The sequence below is a fragment of the Oncorhynchus masou genome, chromosome 23 (genome assembly GCF_036934945.1).
Source record: "Oncorhynchus masou masou isolate Uvic2021 chromosome 23, UVic_Omas_1.1, whole genome shotgun sequence".
NCBI lineage: Eukaryota > Metazoa > Chordata > Actinopteri > Salmoniformes > Salmonidae > Oncorhynchus > Oncorhynchus masou.
Genome location: NC_088234.1, coordinates 59,944,636 through 59,965,680, shown reverse-complemented (window position 1 = coordinate 59,965,680; position 21,045 = coordinate 59,944,636). Strand labels below are relative to the sequence as shown.

Genomic DNA, 21,045 nt, shown 5'->3' with positions numbered 1-21,045 from the left:
TTCTGTTGACATAGTCTACAGTGCCTTCAGAAAGTTTTCACACCCCTTGACTTTTTCCACATTTTGTTGTGTTTCAGCCCAGCCTAGTCTCATAAATTAGACATAACAAAGTAAACATATATCTGGGACGCAAAATTAGTATGATATGTTATGTTTGTTACGGTTACAAAAGACAGATGGTTCCTTACGGCAAAAACCAAAGTAGTATGGTTGGTCAGGGTGGGTGGGTGTATAACGCAACCCAATGTTGCAAGTTCAAATCTCATCATGGACAACTTTAGCATTATAGATCATTAGCAACTTTTCAACTACTTTTGAGATATCTTGCAACTACTTAGCATGTTAGCTAACCCTTCCCTTAACCCTCTTAGCTAACCCTTCCCTAATCCGAACACTATAAAGTGGAGAAAAAAAACATATATATATATATATATATATATATATATACACACACTACCGTTCAAAAGTTTGGGGTCACTTAGAAATGTCCTTGTTTTTGAAAGAAAAGCTTTTTTTGTCCATTAAAATAACATCAAATTGATCCAAAACACAGAGTAGACATTGGTAATGTTGTAAATGACTATTGTTGGAAACGGCAGATTTTTTATGGAATACAGTATGTGCATAGGCGTACAGAGGCCCATTATCAGCAGCCATCACTCCTGTGTCCCAATGGCATGTTGTGTTAGCTAATCCAAGTATCATTTTAAAAGCCTAATTGCTCATTAGAAAACCCTTTTGCAATTATGTTAGCACAGCTGAAATCTGTTGTTCTGATTAAAGAAGCAATAAACTGGCCTTATTGACACAATTTGAATATCTAGAGCATCAGCATTTGTGGGTTTGATTAAAGGCTCAAAATGGCCAGAAACAAAGAACTTTCTTCTGAAACTTGTCAGTCTATTCTTGTTCTGAGAAATGAAGGCTATTCCATGTGAGAAATTGCCAAGAAACTGAAGATCTCATACAACACTGTGTACAACTCCCTTCACAGAACAGCGCAAACTGGCCCTAACCAGAATAGAAAGGGGAGTGGGAGGCCCCGGTGCACAACTGAGCAAGAGGACAAGTGCATTAGAGTGTCTAGTTTGAGAAACAGATGCCTCACAAGTCCTCATCTGGAAGATTCATTAAATAGTACATCAACAGTGAAGAGGCGACTCCGGGATGCTGGCCTTCTAGGCAGAGTTGCAAAGAAAAAGCCATATCTCAGACTGGCCAATAAAAAGAAAAGATTAAGATGGGCAAAAGAACACAGACACTGGATGGAGGACCTCTGCCTAGAAGGCCAGCATCCCAGAGTCGCCTCTTCAATGTTGACGCCTCCAACCGGCCTCACAACCGCAGACCACGTGTATGGCTTCATGTGGGCAAGCGGTTTGCTGATGTCAACGTTGTGAAGAGAGTGCCCATGGTGGTACTGGGGTTATGGTATGGGCAGGCACAGAAATATCATGACGAGATCCTGAGGCCCATTTTTTAAAAGGTATCTGTGACCAACAGATGCATATCTGAATTCCCAGTCATGTGAAATCCATAGATTAGGGCCTAATTAATTCATTTTAACTGACTGATTTCCTCATATGAACTGTAACTCAGTAAAATCTTAGAAATTGTTGCATGCTGCATTTACATTTTAGTTCAGTATAGTTAGATTCCATTAGATTGTGTATTTATTCAAATTCAGCAAAAAAAATACAAGTTTGACAAAATCTGGAAACCTTACATTGACCATCTAGAGGAGTGTGAAATTTCCTAACAGACATACAGTGTCACGCCTTGGTCTTAGTATTTTGTGTTTTAGTTTATTAGTTAGTCAGACCAGGGGGTGACATGGGTTTATTATGTATTGTAGTTTCGTATTGGGGTTTGTAGTAGTTGGGATTGTAGCTGATTAGGGGTGTGTGTGTTTAATAGGTTTGGCTGCCTGAGGCGGTTCTCAATCAGAGTCAGGTGATTCTCGTTGTCTCTGATTGGGAACCGTATTTAGGTAGCCTGGGTTTCGCTTTACATTTGGTGGGTGATTGTTCCTGTCTCTGTGTAGTGTGCACCAGTCAGGCTGTAATAGGTTTCACGTTCCGTTTGTTGTTTTTGTATTTATTAAGTTATTTCATGTATAGTTCGTTTGTTTGTTTTCACATTAAACATGAGTAACTTACACGCTGCATTTCGGTCCGACTTTCTTTCAACAAAAGAAGAACGCCGTTACATACAGTAATTGTTTGAATTTGATATGTACAGTGGGGCAAAAAAGTATTTAGTCAGCCACCAATTGTGCAAGTTCTCCCACTTAAAAAGATGTGGCCTGTAATTTTCATCATAGGTACACTTCAACTATGACAGACAAAATGAGAAAAAAAATCCAGAAAATCACATTATAGGATTTTTAATGGATTTATTTGCAAATTATGGTGGAAAATAAGTATTTGGTCAGTAACAAAAGTTTATCTCAATACTTTGTTATATACCCTTTGTTGGCAATGACAGAGGTCAAATGTTTTCTGTCAGTCTTCACAAGGTTTTCACACACTGTTGCTGGTATTTTGGCCCATTCTTCCATGCAGATCTCCTCTAGAGCAGTGATGTTTTGGGGCTGTTGCTGGGCAACACGGACTTTCAACTCCCTCCAAAGATTTTCTATGGGGTTGAGATCTGGAGACTGGCTAGGCCACTCCAGGACCTTGACATTCTTTTTACGAAGCCACTCCTTTGTTGCCCGGGCGGTGTGTTTGGGATCATTGTCATGCTGAAAGACCCAGCCACATTTCATCTTCAATGCCCTTGCTGATGGAAGGAGGTTTTCACTCAAAATCTCACGATACATGGCCCCATTCGTTCTTTCCTTTACATGGATCAGTCATCCTGGTCCCTTTGCAGAAAAACAGCCCCAAAGCATGATGTTTCCACCCCCATGCTTCACAGCAGGTATGGTGTTCTTTGGATGCAACTCAGCATTCTTTGTCCTCTAAACACGACGAGTAGAGTTTTTACCAAAAAGTTATATTTTGGTTTCATCTGACCATATGACATTCTCCCAATCTTCTCCTGGATCATCGAAATGCTCTCTAGCAAACTTCAGACGGGCCTGGACATGTACTGGCTTAAGCAGGGGGAGACGTCTGGCACTGCAGGATTTGAATCCCTGGCGGCGTAGTGTGTTACTGATGGTAGGCTTTGTTACTTTGGTCCCAGCTCTCTGCAGGTCATTCACTAGGTCCCCCCGTGTGGTTCTGGGATTTTTGCTCACCCCGTGGGATCATTTTGACCCCACGGGGTGAGATCTTGCGTGGAGCCCGAGATCGAGGGAGATTATCAGTGGTCTTGTATGTTTTCCACTTCCTAATAATTGCTCCCACAGTTCATTTCTTCAAACCAAGCTGCTTACCTATTGCAGATTCAGTCTTCCCAGCCTGGTGCAGGTCTACAATTTTGTTTCTGTTGTCCTTTGACAGCTCTTTGGTCTTGGCCATAGTGGATTTTGGAGTGTAACTGTTTGAGGTTGTGAACAGGTGTCTTTTATACTGATAACAAGTTCAAACAGGTGCCATTAATACAGGTAACGAGTTGAGGACAGAGGAGCCTCTTAAAGAAGAAGTTACAGGTCTGTGAGAGCCAGAAATCTTGCTTGTTTGTAGGTGACCAAATACTTATTTTCCACCATAATTTGCAAATAAATTCATTAAAAATCTCACAATGTGATTTTCTGGATTTCTTTTCTCATTTTGTCTGTCATAGTTGAAGTGTACCTATGATGAAAATTACAGGCCTCTCTCATCTTTTTAAGTGGGAGAACTTGCACAATTGGTGGCTGACTAAATACTTTTTTGCCCCACTGTATGTGTGTATTGAAAGGGGATGTTACTGTGTGTTTTTGTGCGTTGGTGGACAGGTTTGTGCATGTTGTAGTGTGTATCAGGTGTGGGGTTGTGTTGGTTTTGTGTTGTGTTGTTTCAGTTTGTTTGTGTTTATACATTTTGAAAAAAAGAAGTGGAATGGATATGGTACATGTATATAAAAAATAAATGTATACGTCTTAATAAAAAATAAGACTCTTAGCTTTTATTTGACACCCAATTTACATGGAAATGAATGTAGACAGAGAAAGAGAGGCAGAGAGAGAGAGAGAGAGGGGAAGAGAGAGAGAAAGAGAGGGAGAGAAATTAGAGTCATACAGTAAAATATACTACCATATGTACACCACAGTTACCCATAACCCATAGTGTCACTGGAGGGTAAATTATCTCTATGAGAGAGAGAGAGAGAGAGAGTGAGAGAGAGAGAGATTAAAGGAATGTAATGAGTGACAGTGAACACAGAGCCGGAGGGGAGACTGAGAGGAGGGGAGACAGGGAGGTACAGTAGTATGAACCTGGTGTTGTTGTAGTAGCAGGTGTCCACTGCAGAGAAAATACCCAATGCTGGTGCAGATAAAATGGCAATGCTGTAGTCGCTATTAATTATTTTCCTTAAATGTTACTCTGGGTATCAGTGGAGGCTCCCCAGGAGAGGAAGGGTGAATTTCAGAAAAATTCAAATAGCTAAACATTTAAAAAGTTATCCTTTTTAAATAAATATATTCATGTCATCAAATAATTGATTAAAACACACTATTTTGCAATAAAGTTCTACAGTAGCCTCAACAGCACTCTGTTGGGTAGCACCAAGGTGTAGACACAGGACAGCTAGTTTCTGTCCTCCTCTGGGTACATTGACTTCAATACAAAACCTAGGAGGCTCATGGTTCTCACCCCCAAAGACTTACACAGTAATTATGACAACTTCCGGAGGATGTCCTCCAACGTATCAGAGCTCTTGCAGCATGAACTGTCATGTTGTCCACCCAATCAAAGGATCAGAGAATGAATCTAGTACTGAAAGCATAAGCTACAGCTAGCTAGCACTGCAGTGCATAAAATGTGGTGAGTAATTGACTCAAAGAGAAAGACAATAGTTGAACAGTTATGAACAAATACATGTTTTAAAAATGAAGGAGAAGTGAGAGAGAGAGAGAGAGAGAGCTATATTTTGTATTTTTCCCCCACTTTTACTTAGTTAGCTATTGAATGCAGTTAACTAGTTTAGCCTACTCAAACACCAGGCTCAAACAGAGAGGGATGCAATGTTAGCTAGCTGGCTATGGCTATCCAAGACTGGAACACTTCCAAGTCAAGGTAAGCTTTTGGTTGTAATAATTTATTGCCACTGGGGACAGCCGGTGTAACTGCTAAACTAATTGCTGTCTGTACACTGTACTGCATGATTGTAGCGGGTTTCCTTACACGTCAGTTCTAGTAGCTATGTTGACTATGACGTTATAATATGGTGGCAACGTTGTAGGTTGTGTGTAGCAGTTATGATATGAAGGTTTGGCTTGGATTTTTTTTTTGCCTGGTCACAGACAACTGATGTGTTGTGCACTGAAGTACACAAACGAAGGAAAAAGGTAAAAGGAGGAGAGCATGTAGATGCGAGAAGAAATTATACAACGATCAAAGGGATCATGCTGTTTGTATGTGGATGCTATGAAAGTGTACTGTGTTTGCGTGTGATCAGGGGTGTATTAATTCTGCCAATTCTGTTGAAAAATGTTTCTTCATACAGAAACTAATGGAACAAAACGTGGATAAACATACCAACTGTTGGATTAATGATTACACACTAGATCAGCTTGATGCAGGCAAGAATGTGCAAGGTGGTATTGAATGTGTCAATGTCTGTCACCTCGATTACTCAAACTTCATCTTAAACATTCATTCATAGACTGGGATGTAGCAACCTCATGTTGGGTAATGGGGAAGTTTGAGTATCACGTAGTAGCCTAAACCTAGAAATGTTACATTGAGCTGGGTGAATAGAATATAATGAGTCATTCAATATGATGTCATAAAAATAAGGCCACGCTCCAAAATAAATAATCGTCCTCCCTCATCTTAAACGGCACCGACCGCCAATTCTGGGTATACATGATTAGAAATGCAGAGTGAAGGTTGTTCTTGTATGATAAAGGCTCTCAATGTTTGACTATATGTTTGATGAGGACTCTCAACATTCAAGTATTTGTGGTTTGCATTGTGGAAAAATAATAGCGTGCTGTCGATCTCATTAAAGACCCAGTGCAGTCAAAAATGTGATATATCTGTGTTTTACATATATATGTTTCCACACTGAGGTTGGAATAATACAGACACTTTATTACTTGATTTCCCCACCGTTGGTTACGTTTTCAATACTAAACCGTCCAATGAATTTGTTAATTTTCGAGCAGTTTCGCATGGAATTATTACGTTGTCTTAACCTTTGTTATTTTCAACCTCTCTGGATCGCAGACATGTTACAACAACAACAGAGCATCATGGCCCTCATGTTAGGGCGCTGGTAAGACTTGCAAAGCTAGTGTTACCCGCTGTGTGTGTGTGTGTGTGTGTGTGTGTGTGTGTGTGTGTGTGTGTGTGTGTGTGTGTGTGTGTGTGTGTGTGTGTGTGTGTGTGTGTGTGTGTGTGTGTGTGTGTGTGTGAGGCCTTGGTCATTAACCACAACAACACCACAGAGAAAAGAGGAAGGCATGAGGTTAATGAAGAGAAGAAGAGATGAATGGTGTTAATAAAAGAAGAGCACTGCTCTGGAGAAGCTTCAAGACCAAGGACTAACCCAGACACTGCATTAGTAAACATCACACAGTCATTACTTTAGCCTCTACAGAGCTGACTGGCCATGAGACCTTAGAGGGCGAAAGAGATAAAAAGCCTGAACATCTGTAGAACTTTTAAAAACATAAACATGTATCGTTTTGGGAGGTTATTTCTGCTTCCCTTTCCATTTATTTCTAGTCGTTATCTGTCTGACCCTCTGCTTCACTATTTTACAAAAGTATTTTAATACTTGCAAATCTCTCATCATATACCATCTTTATGGATTATATGACCTGTTAATTGATTATCCGCACTGATCTCATTAGATTTGCAGCACATGACACATCTTCACAGATTGGCAGATCTGTTAAGGGAGATTAGATATAAATTCATCCCATTTATCCTGATTAAGATAGTGTGATACATGTGGTGTGGTGCTCTGACCTGCCTGGTTTCAGGCTTAGAAGCTCCCTTCTTGATGAATAATGACCCTGTTAAAGAAAATGTATGGAATGAAGAGCACTACTGAATAACACAAACACACCTTAATACACAGGTGCGTATTCCCACACAGTCCTCTCTCTCAGCCTTATTCTAAAATGGATGAAATACATGTTTTTCCTCATCAATCTATACACAATACCCCATAATGACAGGTTTTAAGAAATGTTTGCTAATTTATAAGATATATGAAACAGCAATAACTTACATAAGTATTAGAATTCTTTGCTATGAGACTCGAGACTCAGCATCCTGTTTCCATTGGTCGCTCTTGAGATGTTTCTACAACTTGATCGGAGTCCACATGAGGTAAATTCCATTTATTGGACATGATTTGGAAAGGCACACAGCTGTCTATATAAGGTCCCACAGTTGACAGTGCATGTCAAAGCAAAAACCAAGCCATGAGGTTGAAGGAGTTGTCCGTAGAGCTCCGAGACAGAATTGTGTCGAGGCACAGATCTGGGGAAGGGTACCAAAAAATGTCTGCAGCATTGAAGGTCCCCAAAAACACAGTGGCCTCCATCATTCTTAAATGGAAGAAGTTTGGAACCACCAAGAGTCTTCCTAGAGCTGGCTGCCTGGCCAAACTGAGCAATTGGGGAAGAAGGGCCTTGTTCAGGGAGGTGACAAAGGACCCAATGGTCACTCTGACAGAGCTCCAGAGTACCTCTGTTGTGATGGGAGAACCTTCCAGAAGGACAACCATCTCTACAGCACTCCACCAATCAGGCCTTTATGGTAGACTGGCCAGACGGAAGCCACTCCTCAGTAAAATGCACATGACAGCCCGCTTGGAGATTGCCAAAAGGCACCTAAAGGACTCTCAGACCATGAGACACAAGATTCTCTGGTCTGATGAAACCAAGATTGAACTCTTTGGCCTGAATGCCAAGCATCACGTCTGGAGGAAACCAGGCACCGTTCATCACCTGGCCAATACCATCCCTACGGTGAAGCATGGTGGTGGTAGCATCATGCTGTGTGGATGTTTTTCAGCGGCAGGAACTGGGAGAGTCAAGATCGAGGGAAAGATGAATGGATCAAAGTATAGAGAGATCCTTGATGAAAACCTGCTCCAGAGCACTCAGGACCTCAGACTGGGGTGAAGGTTCCCCTTCCAACAGGACAACAACCCTAAGCACACAGCCAAGACAACGTAGGAGTGTCTTCAGGACAAGTCTCTGAATGTCCTTGAGTGGCGCAGCTAAAGCCTGGACCCAATCGAACATCTCTGGAGAGACCTGAAAATAGCTGTGCAGTGATGCTCCCCATTCAACCTGACAGAGCTTGAGAGGATCTGCAGAGAAGAATGGGAGAAACTCTCCAAATATAGGTGTGCCAAACTTGTAGCGTCAAACTCAAGACTCGAGGCTGTAATCACTTATAAAAAGCTGTTTTTGCTTTGTTATTATGGGATATTTTGTGCAGATTGATGAGTGGGAAAAAATATATATATTTTATCAATTTTAGAATAAGGCTGTAACATAATAAAATGTGGGGAAAGTCAAGGGGTCTGAATACTTTCCGAATGCACTGTACATACCTCCATTCCCATTCTAGATGAATAAATATCGTGCATCACACTGATCTCTGAAGATATCTCATCCTTTTATTGTTTAATCTGCAACATGAACTATCCCCCCAGCAGGGAAGAATAATACTTTAATATCACTTTCATTCCAGTGACAGAAGATAAAAAATCAAACAGTCCTCCGACAGGCTGCATTGTCAGCCCTGAAAATAACAGCCCTAGCCGGCACTAAAATGATTAAGACAGCACATCTAGGACAGAGATCTATGTGTCCTGTGTCATAAAGTGAAGGACCAGACCAAGTCAGGAAGGAAGGTGTACTCAACAACGCATGTTAACAAACTGTTTTTAAATGCATCTGTTTGAGAAGCTACAGTGCCTTGCGAAAGTATTCAGCCCCCTTGAACTTTGCGACCTTTTGCCACATTTCAGGCTTCAAACATAAAGATATAAAACTGTATTTTTTTGTGAAGAATCAACAACAAGTGGGACACAATCATGAAGTGGAACGACATTTATTGGATATTTCAAACTTTTTTAACAAATCAAAAACTGAAAAATTGGGCGTGCAAAATTATTCAGCCCCTTTACTTTCAGTGCAGCAAACTCTCTCCAGAAGTTCAGTGAGGATCTCTGAATGATCCAATGTTGACCTAAATGACTAATGATGATAAATACAATCCACCTGTGTGTAATCAAGTCTCCGTATAAATGCACCTGCACTGTGATAGTCTCAGAGGTCCGTTAAAAGCGCAGAGAGCATCACGAAGAACAAGGAACATGCCAGGCAGGTCCGAGATACTGTTGTGAAGAAGTTTAAAGCCGGATTTGGATACAAAAATATTTCCCAAGCTTTAAACATCCAAAGGAGCACTGTGCAAGCGATAATATTGAAATTGAAGGAGTATCAGACCACTGCAAATCTATCAAGACCTGGCCGTCCGTCTAAACTTTCCGCTCATACAAGGAGAAGACTGATCAGAGATGCAGCCAAGAGGCCCATGATCACTCTGGATGAACTACAGCTAAGGTGGGAGACTCTGTCCATAGGACAACAATCAGTCGTATATTGCACAAATCTGGCCTTTATGGAAGAGTGGCAAGAAGAAAGCCATTTCTTAAAAATATCCATAAAAAGTGTCGTTTAAAGTTTGCCACAAGCCACCTGGGAGACACACCAAACATGTGGAAGAAGGTGCTCTGGTCAGATGAAACCAAAATTGAACTTTTTGGCAACAATGCAAAACGTTATGTTTGGCGTAAAAGCAACACAGCTCATCACCCTGAACATACCATACCCACTGTCAAACATGGTGGTGGCAGCATCATGGTTTGGGCCTGCTTTTCTTCAGCAGGGACAGGGAAGATGGTTAAAATTGATGGGAAGATGGATGGAGCCAAATACAGGACCATTCTGGAAGAAAACCTGATGGAGTCTGCAAAAGACCTGAGACTGGGACGGAGATTTGTCTTCCAACAAGACAATGATCCAAAACATAAAGCAAAATCTACAATGGAATGGTTCAAAAATAAACATATCCAGGTGTTAGAATGGCCAAGTCAAAGTCCAGACCTGAATCCAATCGAGAATCTGTGGAAAGAACTGAAAACTGCTGTTCACAAATGCTCTCCATCCAACCTCACTGAGCTCGAGCTGTTTTGCACGGAGGAATGGGAAACAATTTCAGTCTCTCGATGTGCAAAACTGATAGAGACATACGCCAAGCGACTTACAGCTGTCATCGCAGCAAAAGGTGGCGCTACAAAGTATTAACTTAAGGGGGCTGAATAATTTTGCACGCCCAATTTTTCAGTTTTTGATTTGTTAAAAAAGTTTGAAATATCCAATAAATGTCGTTCCACTTCATGATTGTGTCCCACTTGTTGTTGATTCTTCACAAAAAAATACAGTTTTATATCTTTATGTTTGAAGCCTGAAATGTGGCAAAAGGTCGCAAAGTTCAAGGGGACCGAATACTTTCGCAAGGCACTGTATCTGTCTGGGGTGCTAGAGTGAGGGATGTGATCTTGTGAACCAATGGCAAAGCCACTTATAACCTTTCTAAAACATCTACAGAGCCATCAGAATGTATTCTCACCCCTTGAATTTTTCCACATTTTGTTGTGTTACAGCTGGATTTTTTTGTCTCTGGCAAACACACAATATCTCATAATGTCAAAGTGGAATTATGCTTTAGATTCTTCTTTTTTTTTACAAATTATTTAAAATAGGAAAAGCTTAAATGTCTTGAGTCAATAAGTATTCAACCCCTTTGTTATGACAAGCCTAAATAAGTTCAGGAATAAACATTTGCTTAACAAGTCACATAAGTTGCATGGACTCACTCTGTGTGGAATAATGTGTTTAACATGATTTTTGAATGAATACCTCATCTCTGTATCCCGCACATGCAATGATCTGTAAGGTCCCTCATTCAAGCAGTGAATTTCAAACATAGATTCAACCACAAGACCAGGGAGGTTTTCCAATGCCTCGCAAAGGCGGCAACTATTGGTAGATGGCTAAAAAAATATCCCTTTGAGCATGGTGGTGTTATTTATTACACTTTGGATGCTGTATCTATACAGCCAATAACTACAAAGATGCAGGTGTCCTTCCTAACTCATTTGCCAGAGGAAGAATAATGGGCAAATATTGTGCAATCCAGGTATGGTAAGCTCTTAGAGACTTACACTGAAATAGTCTCAAGTGTAATCGCTGCCAAAGGTGCTTCTACAAAGTATTAACTGAGGTGTGAATACTTATGTAAATGAGATATTTCTGTAATTCATTATCAATAGATTTGCAAAAATTTCTAAAAACATGTTTTCACTGGTGTATTATGTGTAGATGGGTGAGAATATTTAATCAATTTCGAATTCAGGCTGTAACACAACAAAATGTTGAATAAGTCATGGTTGTATGCCAAAGGTTGTGTGGCTGTGCCTGGAATGAGTCACTCTGTCCACACTGTGGTACACTGTCTGTACAACGGTGTTTATACCAGGGCACAAACGGAAACGGCTCTGGATGGTTTTCCTGCACATCAATTCCCAACTAAACCAACCGATTCTTGTATCTGTGTACGTCGGAACATTGTTAATGTAGGAGGCAACCAGTCTGCCTAGGGAGACCAGCAAGGTGTGACAGAAGGCCCAGTGCCATCTTCTAGTCCACCATCATTACCATGGGGGGGTCAGAATGCTAAGCTAAGGGATAAGCATCCAGCAGGGGTGTGTGTGAATACCCCGAGGATAGATGGATAACACTACACACACCCCACTCTGCTAACACTAAGAGAAGACATAGCTACTGCAGTGGAGCGTGACTATCTATAATGACAAAAACACACCCGTTGGCCTTTCAGAAACATTATTCATTACATGTGACACCACAGGGTATCTCTGCTGGGTGCTAAGTTTAAAAGTCCGGTAGCTTCCCTCCCCCCCTCTAAGTAACTAACTCTGAAAAGGAGGATTTGAGCTACAGTAAGAGTGGCTGAGATGTCAGAGTAGGGTGTTAAAGGTGGCAGGTCTGTGCAGAGTGACATCACAGAGCCCAACTCTGTTCCTCTGGCAGTGTTGGCTCACAGGCCCACCTCACATGGATAGCCAATGCTACGTGACAGAGAGAGGCAGGAAGGAGAGAAAAGAGAAAGAGAAAGGGATGGAGAATAAAAGAGAGAGCTTTAGAAAGTGTAGAAGTGCAGAGTACTAATCACGTAGCATTAGGAGAGCAGCTCCGTCTCTCACTTTGACTTGTAATTGTAGCAATGAAGTGTGACTCAAATGGCATTCAATTTGACAGGCCTCTATAAAGTTTGACACATTCCTACATTACATTCAGCCATGGCAGCAGCAAAACCATTAAGAGTTTATTTTCAAAGAATCAGCTGTTGCTTCCGAGCACTCTACAAAGCTGTAGAAAAGGTTATTGAACTGAATGTGAGAACAAAGTAAGAAAGAACCACTTCCACAAAGCACAAAGAAATCAATTCAAACCTGCAAACTGCACTCAAGCATCCTTTTCAATACCATAGACAATTAAGTACTGTGAACTGTGCTACTTTTGCCATTTGTGTCTGTACAATTAGTTTCTCGCATTATAACAATTGATTTGCGTGGGAAGGAATTATTCATGTGCTTTTATAATATATTTTCTCAGAAATTCATAGGAGAACATTAGCATTGAATAAACCAGATTATTATTCAACATTTGATCATACATACAATACAATAAATGCACATTTAGTCAAGAGTGTTTGTTCAGTTCTGTGGATTTTGCATCTTGCCTTTGCCTCTTGCCTTTGCCTGTATGAAAGTTAACATGAACATGTGCTATCTTCTGTCTAGGGGTTCTGTTTCCACTATGCTCAGCCTCTCATTGGGGTCCGTTGGTTCTTGTACCATCAACTTCATGTGTAGACTCTCTCTGCTGTTGAGAAAGTACCTCTCCAGCTCTGCTATGGGGCCTTGTGGAGAGAACAGTCGCTCTAAATAGGCTTGAGCACACATATCTGAAGTGATCAGGACAATGCCAGGGGGAGCGTCCTCAGGTAGGGGTACACTCACACTCTTCCCTAGCTCTTTATCCACCACAGTGAACCCAGTCACACTCCCCTCAGTCAGAGGATCCTCCCCGGTCTGCAGCCCTCCCCTACACTTTATCACAGTCACCGTACTGGCTTTGTAGCATCTGTACGCTGGGAGAATCTCTCTGAAGTCCTCTTGGTACTGCTCCATTGCAGCCTGGACGACCAGCGGGTCTCCTCTCTGCTCTAGCCTGGTCAGGTGCAGCAGCATCTGCGTGTGGAAGGCGGCACCGCTGGCCCAGTGCTTCAGGGCCTTGGAGCTGGGGCCTTCCCTGAGCATGGTGTTCTTCAGCTGGGTCAGCAAGTAGCTCAGCTGGCCCTCCAGACGCTGGGTGTCTTCTCTCAGCTTCTGCTCATCCTTCAAGTGCATCCGGCAGCGCTTGAGGTACTCCTCCATAATGTCCTGGAGCTCCGCTCGCCGTTCCTCGACTTGGCAACCCCTTGACCTCACTGACCCCCTGGACGAGGCATATGCCGTCTCCATCACCATGGAGACCACCAAGCCCACCAGGCCTGCAACCTTGGGCTCGTCAGAGAAAGCGACCAGGCGGCTGATCAGCTCCTTCAGGTAGGTGGGCGCCCGGTTACCTACGTGCCCCTGCAGCTGGCGGAGGTGGTCCTGTAGGTGGGCCCTGGAGTCCAGGCTCTCTGGATTAGCAAGCAGATAGTGGTCGACGGCAACATCAGGCAGAGCACCGGCCTCCAACATGGCGGAGTAGAGCAGAGAGCCAACAGCAACCTGAGCCTCCGACTGCTCCTGTTCTGAGGCCAACAACTGCCCCATGATGAAGGTCAGGATATCTGGGGGTTGGTGCAGGCGAGTGTGTTGTTGATGTAAATGCACGATGAGAAAAAAGCCTGTGGAAGACATAGAGAAGAAAGCTTAAACACAGTTGAGTGTTTATCATAGTGTTTATTACACAGTTCATAAAGTATACATTTGAGACACACTTTCAGTTTCAGTCTAGAATTATTCATTAACCTCAGGTTAACCTTTGGTTAGTTATGCCTCTGTACATGCCATGTAAACAACTGTCCTCCTTATAGAGTAGCCTAAATTCATTCTAATCCTTAGCCTAGTGTAAGTGGTGAGATGATTTGTATGTGTATCTTTCTAAAGCAAATGGTTACGTGCTAAAACATTGTAAAAGCTTAAAAACTTTTTTTTAAACATTCAATAAAAATAATTATGAACAGGATCACGTACAGTGCACAGAAAGGAAGTTGTTGATTTCATCATATCGCCATTATCTGTATGAATAACTATGCCATAAAAAAAACGTTACAAATAATCGAACAACACTTCACATATCAACTGCGTTCGTTTAGCTTTGGGCTCTTCCCTTACTGTAAGGCATTTACCGGGGAGTGTGTTCCTTACCGTTGCATCCAGCAGCCAGCTAATATGGCAGACAGTGGCCTGATTTTCTACACTGCAGCACTAAATCCAAGACAACAGGGAGAGAAACTAGGGCAGGGGAAAAACGAGAGCTCCCCCTACTGAATACTGCAAGGTCGAGCAACCATTGAGCCTTTTATTCTATAAAATGGGCCAAGGGCTGCCAACACATTTCCCTTCTTTAACTTTATAAAATGGTCCAAGGGCTTCCAACACATTAACCGTCTTTAACTTTATACAATGGGACAAGGACTTTGAGTCATGTACTCGTGTAATGTGTTTTATTTTACCATGACTTCAGTTTTCATAGTGAATGCAGTCAAACTATCCATTACAGTGTATGCTAAACCAATACTCAACCATTGTTCAGCAGTTTTATGTGGAGAAGACCAGGGATGTTATCTTGATAAGTGTGTGAATTGGACAATTTTCCTGTCAAAATGTAACGAGCCTTTTAAGCGTGTAAACTATTCAACTAGCCATGCGAGCAACTTTCTACCATATTACACTTGCTTAATGCAACAAAACCATATTACACTCTTGAATAATGCAACAATTCACAAGCATGTACAGACATCTAAATTGTTTATTTAAATGCCCATACACTAATTTAGTTTGAAGACAATAACACAGCCAATGTGGTACAGCAACTAGCAAGCTATAGCTAACGTTAGCTAGCTAATAACATTTGATTCCTCAAGTAACATCAGCATTGTAAAAATGTACCCCTCATACGAATGTAATAATACAGTACAGTTATCATACAGTGGCATTCATATTATACAGAGCTTGGTAAACAAAATGTCTGCATCCTCCTCACATACTAGCTAAATTAGATGGCTAGTTAGTTAGCTGAACAATTTACCTTAGAACAAACCAAGCTTAATTTCATCAATATCATGCAAATCATTACATGGGAAACAGTGTGACTTAAAAAGTTGTAAATTCACTGGCGAGCTTCGACTTGCATTCCTGCCTGTTTTCTTTTAAATAAAATGATGGTGTGTTGAGATTCCCTTAAAGCTACAGCGTCAATTTCAGAGTAACTGGCTCTTACTTTCAGGTAAAAACTCAAAACAAGTTCCTAATATTAGGAAAATGCATATATTTCAGCGGTTTCAAAAACATTGCTCTGCTATTACAGTGTATTATTGTCCCCACAATGAAATCGGAGAGGAGACAGTGAATGGTTCTCCGTTTGTCCGTCCACTGACCCGATATTGACATAATTTGAGTGAATTATGAGTCTTGCCATAGAGATCCGGTACTTACAAAATTACTCTGGTTGTCCCAAGGCGGGAGCTATAGTAATGAACGTACATTTGTGAGTCACACAAGAGAGGAAGTGGCGAAGCGAGAGGGCTAACTGGGCCAAAAATCTATCTTCTCCAGCAGGTGGCGTTTTGTTTTTGGCACATGACATGGAATACAGGGAATGGATTAGCTAGAGACTGCAGGACTCGACATTAAGGGCTGCCTGCTGGCCCTGCAACATCTGCTGAGCTCACCGGGCCTGGTGGGCCACTTAATCAAGTTTTCAGATGGCCCACCATATGCAGTGCATTTTCAAACTCCATAACAGAAGAAGAAAAAAATGTAGTCCAATATTTGTATTTAATCCTTCACAATCTTCCTGCTGTCTGACGCGTTATCAACCAGATTTGCCCTCAATCTCGAATGAGCTCCGCCTCAGTAAACTACGTCCTTGTGCTGAGGATCATTACCTACCTACCTACCTACCCCCCCCCCCCCCTTGAATTATCTTTTAGCAGATTTAATGTGTTATATTCTCCTACTACAATTTAACATTTCCACAAGAGGTAAAAAAAACAGATTAACTTCCGAAGCTGTTCATGAGCTACGTCCTTTATTTATAAACTGAATATCAACTGTTGTTGGCAAGAGAGCTGCAACTCCTCACACAGCTGATTTCTGCACAGAAATACATGTGTTCTAATCTGTCTATGGTTCTAATAAACCCAGTCACTCTGCAACATTCCTAAATATAATCTCGGGAAAATACAACAGTTTTGATTGCAATTATTGAAAAGAGTGGGATCCCAGCTTGTCAGTGATGTATAATGTATTCCTCAACTCCAATTTTTTTTGTTTACAATCTTGAGTGTCTGACATGAATATCAAATAAGTAACTGTGGGAATCTTGTCGGCCATTGGAATGCATAAACAGCAGGCCTCTATTATAAACATACACACACACAACAACAAAAAATCACATGATTTTTTTAGTGCCAGTGGGAGTTTAAGGACATTAAACAAGCAACATGATCATACTTAGAGTATGTGATCTAGCTAATGATTAGCCCATTGTGGTAAACAATGCAGAAAAGCAACCCTGTGCTTCAGCCATGTAGCCACAATTCTGCAACAGACAGGTGATCATGCTTCAGCCATGTAGCTACCATGCTGCAACAGACAGGTGATCATGCTTCAGCCATGTAGCTACCATGCTGCATCAGACAGGTGATCACGCTTCAGCCATGTAGCTACCATGCTGCAACAGACAGGTGATCATGCTTCAGCCATGTAGCTACCATGCTGCATCAGACAGGTGATCACGCTTCAGCCATGTAGCTACCATGCTGCAACAGACAGGTGATCATGCTTCAGCCATGTAGCTACCATGCTGCATCAGATAGGTGATCAGGTTTACTGCTGAAATAGCACAACTGCCTGATCATATGGACCATGTACAGGCCCTAAAGATATAGCTTTTTTTATCAATATGTTATTGGGTTCATTTCTGGAGGGAATTTTACATTGTAAACGGTTTAATATAGGCTATATGTCATCATTGGTGCACTCTGCATCATTAGTGGGGAACGACATGTTTACTGTTGCCTTTTGTTTTTATTGTGGGAGTGTTGTGCTCAATGAGACAATTCTGTTTACACTGCCCTGCTTGGAGGGGGGCAACTGTCGAGTGAGTGTCGTGCTCGACCTCCGGAGGTAGTGGTCGAGAATCAAGACGTGACAAGGTCACATTACAGTAAAAGGTCTAGCTGAGGGTATATTCTAGGAAACTATAAGCAATCTCTCATAGTGAGAAGAGCAGCAACAGTAGGAATGGCGTTTTTATCATTGCTATGACATTTCAGAAACAATGGTGGTTAAATACACACCAAACAGCTCTCTCTCTCTCTCAAATGTTATTGTCTTTTGATGGTTTGGGTCATTTTGGCTCAGTGTTTTTCTTGCTGAAGGGTAAGTACACAAAGAGACATTAGAAGGTTATTATTTTGGAGCCATCTGAAGACATTGAACATTTGTGCGAAAGGCAGAAGACTTTATGGGCTTTAAACAGTATAAAAACATGACAGTACATCTATTTTTCATACAGGCAAAAAGAGACAGAACATTCTCGTTGAAGAAAGACTATTTCGGTATTTTGTTGATTTTGCCTTGCTTTGAAGTTGGAGCACATTTTCCTTCCTTCATTACTTAAGGGAGGCCCTGGTTGTCGGGTCTAAGCCCATTACTGGAGAAGGCTGCCAAACTGTCACATAATAAGGGTTTTGTATGCGACAGAGACAGACAGAGGCTCAGATCCATCACAATCAAGAGAACAGACTTGAGCAGGGGCTAATGTTCCTCCCCCAGTGTTATTAAATCCCATTCACTAGATCTCTGATGTCTTGCCGTATCAAATTACCTTTTAATTGCATGATAATTGTGCCTTAATTACCTCCTGGATCCCTGGTGATAAGTGACTAATTGTTGTGTAAGGCTTGTTTGGAATCACACCAGGTTTGTTGGTGAGGTTCGGACCTGCTCCTCCTGGCCTCGGACCGTACCAAGGGATACATTACAACCTTTATGGAGGAGGACATGTGTTTACGTGGTGTTAACACTGCAGGAATTTAACCACTTTTCTGCTGGTACCCAGTTCAAAACTAAATATTGGGTGCTGGAAAGCTGCAGACGGCTATAATGGTCCACTGATACAATAATATTAAAGGCCCAATGCACTACTTTATGGAAAAAATATATAATAACATCAACAGTCCCTTATCTCTAGTATGTCTTGGCATGCATCATTCAAGACTAAGTTTAAATTGTGTGCAGCACAATAGACATATAATGCACAATGTCTCAGGAAAGACTGTCTGGGTTGTCAATACTCAGTATAGAAAACAGTCGGGCCCGTAACCTGGATATACAGGCCATGGTGAAAACATTTGCACACAAAAAATAAGGACTTCAGGAGACAAGGGGCGTCTCTATAGTTGGATATAATTTGATTTAATTTACCTTGAATATTGCAGCCTGTTTCTGTAGGATATTAGCCAGGCAAAACCCGTTGAGTTCAACGATAAATAGTGGCTGGATTCAGAGCCGGTCAGCGACATTCTGCCACCATGTGGTAGGCCCACCATTTGTAAAACAGGCCATTGGCTTTACTAGGCCTGATTCCTGTGACTAATCAATTTGGCTATTGAAGCTCTGAGTATCAGCTACCCGTCTTTATCAGGAGTTATCGTGAGCCTATTTGAAATATGTTTAGGCTACATGGCGGGAAATGCAGAAGAATTGTATTTTTCGCTATGATCAGCTTGTCAAAAATTGACGGATAGGCTACAAACTTGAAACCACTGATCACGACAATGGTGTGAAACTCCTGGACAACAATGGTGATTGTCCATTCCATATTGTCCATTCCATATTGTCCATTTTACTTTGAACTGTCCTGTTGTTAGAATATGTTGTTTGTTAACATGACAGCAATTTTTTTATTCGATTGGGCACCATTTAGATTAGGCTATTTGATCGGAGAAACCTGCATGATGTTAAAAGTGTCCGGCTCATTACATTGTCATACATTTTATTTCCCAGCCTGTAGGCTACAGAAAAGGCCACATACTCTTTCTACCATATCCTATATCTACTACATGATGTTAGTTTACGTTGGTGGAGCGCTGCAGAGATGAGTCTCTCCAACAGCACCCTGGAGAGGCGTGCTGGGAATGGACAAGTAAAGTATTTTGCGCCCCTGCCTTTGATAAAGTAGGCACCGCTTATCAAAGGGCGACATCAGTGCTCCCCTAAAAAGCCCATATGCCACTGGTTGAGGGAAATTGACATTGTTTTTGGGCGCTGCAGACGGCTATATCATTCCGCTAATAAAGGACTGTTAAAGGCTCAGTGCACTACTTTTGAAAAACAAAAAAGAAGTGACACATTCAATACCGCCTTGCACACTCTTGCCTGCATCTAGCTGATGACGAGTGTAATCATTACTCCAACAATTGCAAACGAGAGTTTCTATTGGACATATTCAGGAATGGTTATGCACGTTTTGTTCCGTTTGCTTACATTTAAGAAATGATTTTTCAACAGAATATGCAAAAAGAAATTCACCTGAGATCACATGTAAACACAGTTCACTTTTATAGCAGCCACATTGTATTCCTTCTCGCATCTATGCGCTCTCTTCCTCTCACCTTTTCCCTTCGCTTGTGGACTTCAATGGACAACACATCAGCTGTATGTGACCAGGTGAAAAAACCTTTCCAGGCCAAACCATATCATAACCGCTACACACAGCCTACACCATTGTCACCATATTAGCTAAAGTAACGTCATAGTCAACATACCTAATAGAACTAGTGCATTAGTAAACCCGCTACAATCATGCAATAACGTTACAGTGTACAGTCATCAAGCAGTTTAGCACTTACACAGGCGGGCTCTGTTGGCAATAAATTAGTCAAACCAAAAGCTTACCTTGACTTGAAAGAGTTCCAGTGTTGAGTTGGATTGTTATAGCCAGCTAGCTAACATAGCATTCCTTTGTTTGAGCAGGGTGTTTAAGAAGGCTAAATTAGCCAGTTGCATTTGCTAGTTAAATAAGTGTAACTGAAACTGAAAAAAGGATGAAATCTCTCTCTCTTGCTTCTCCTTCATTTTGGAATAAATGAATTTGTACAAAACTGTTCAACTATTGTCTTTCTCTCTCTTTGAGTCAACTACTCACCACACTTTGTGCACTGCAGTGCTAGCTAGCTGTAGCTTATGCTTTCAGTATGTCAGTTCAAGCTGCAAGAGCTCTGATAGGTTGGAGGACTTCTTCCGGAAGTTGTCATAATCACTCATAATCCTCCCCTTCCTTCTCTGAGGAGCCTCCACTGGAGCTAAGGTGAATTCAATTATTTAATGCTAGGACATTGATTGCAATATATTAGCGCTTTGTTCCTTAGCCTCTAATAATTGCATAAAGGTAAACCTAGACATGTGCATTTTATAGTATTACTATGAGTGGTGACGCAAGGCTCGCAACCTTGGCTATACCCACAGGACATGAGTATGGGCCTATAGCATTCACATAGTAATGGAGTCAGATCGATACATGTAGTTTATTATTCTACAATATCA

The 21,045-nt window shown here is 41.5% G+C and overlaps 1 protein-coding gene across 4 annotated transcripts; it reads right to left on the bottom strand.

Moving 5' to 3' along the window:
- Window positions 1-12,526: 12,526 nt before the first annotated feature.
- LOC135511140 (uncharacterized) lies at window positions 12,527-20,625 on the bottom strand. Of its 4 annotated transcripts, none has more exons than XM_064932714.1 (2): window positions 20,398-20,625; window positions 12,527-14,114 (listed from the first exon to the last, which is right to left on the bottom strand). In XM_064932714.1, exon 2 carries the CDS (start codon window positions 14,038-14,040, stop codon window positions 13,003-13,005), a length of 1,038 nt encoding a protein of 345 aa, XP_064788786.1. In that variant the 5' UTR covers window positions 14,041-14,114; window positions 20,398-20,625; the 3' UTR covers window positions 12,527-13,002. The 4 variants fall into 4 exon arrangements, with proteins under 4 accessions (XP_064788786.1, XP_064788785.1, XP_064788783.1 ...); XM_064932713.1 differs by lacking the exon at window positions 20,398-20,625 and adding an exon at window positions 15,521-15,627; XM_064932711.1 differs by lacking the exon at window positions 20,398-20,625 and adding an exon at window positions 14,638-14,703.
- Between the last annotated feature and the right edge of the window lie 420 nt (window positions 20,626-21,045).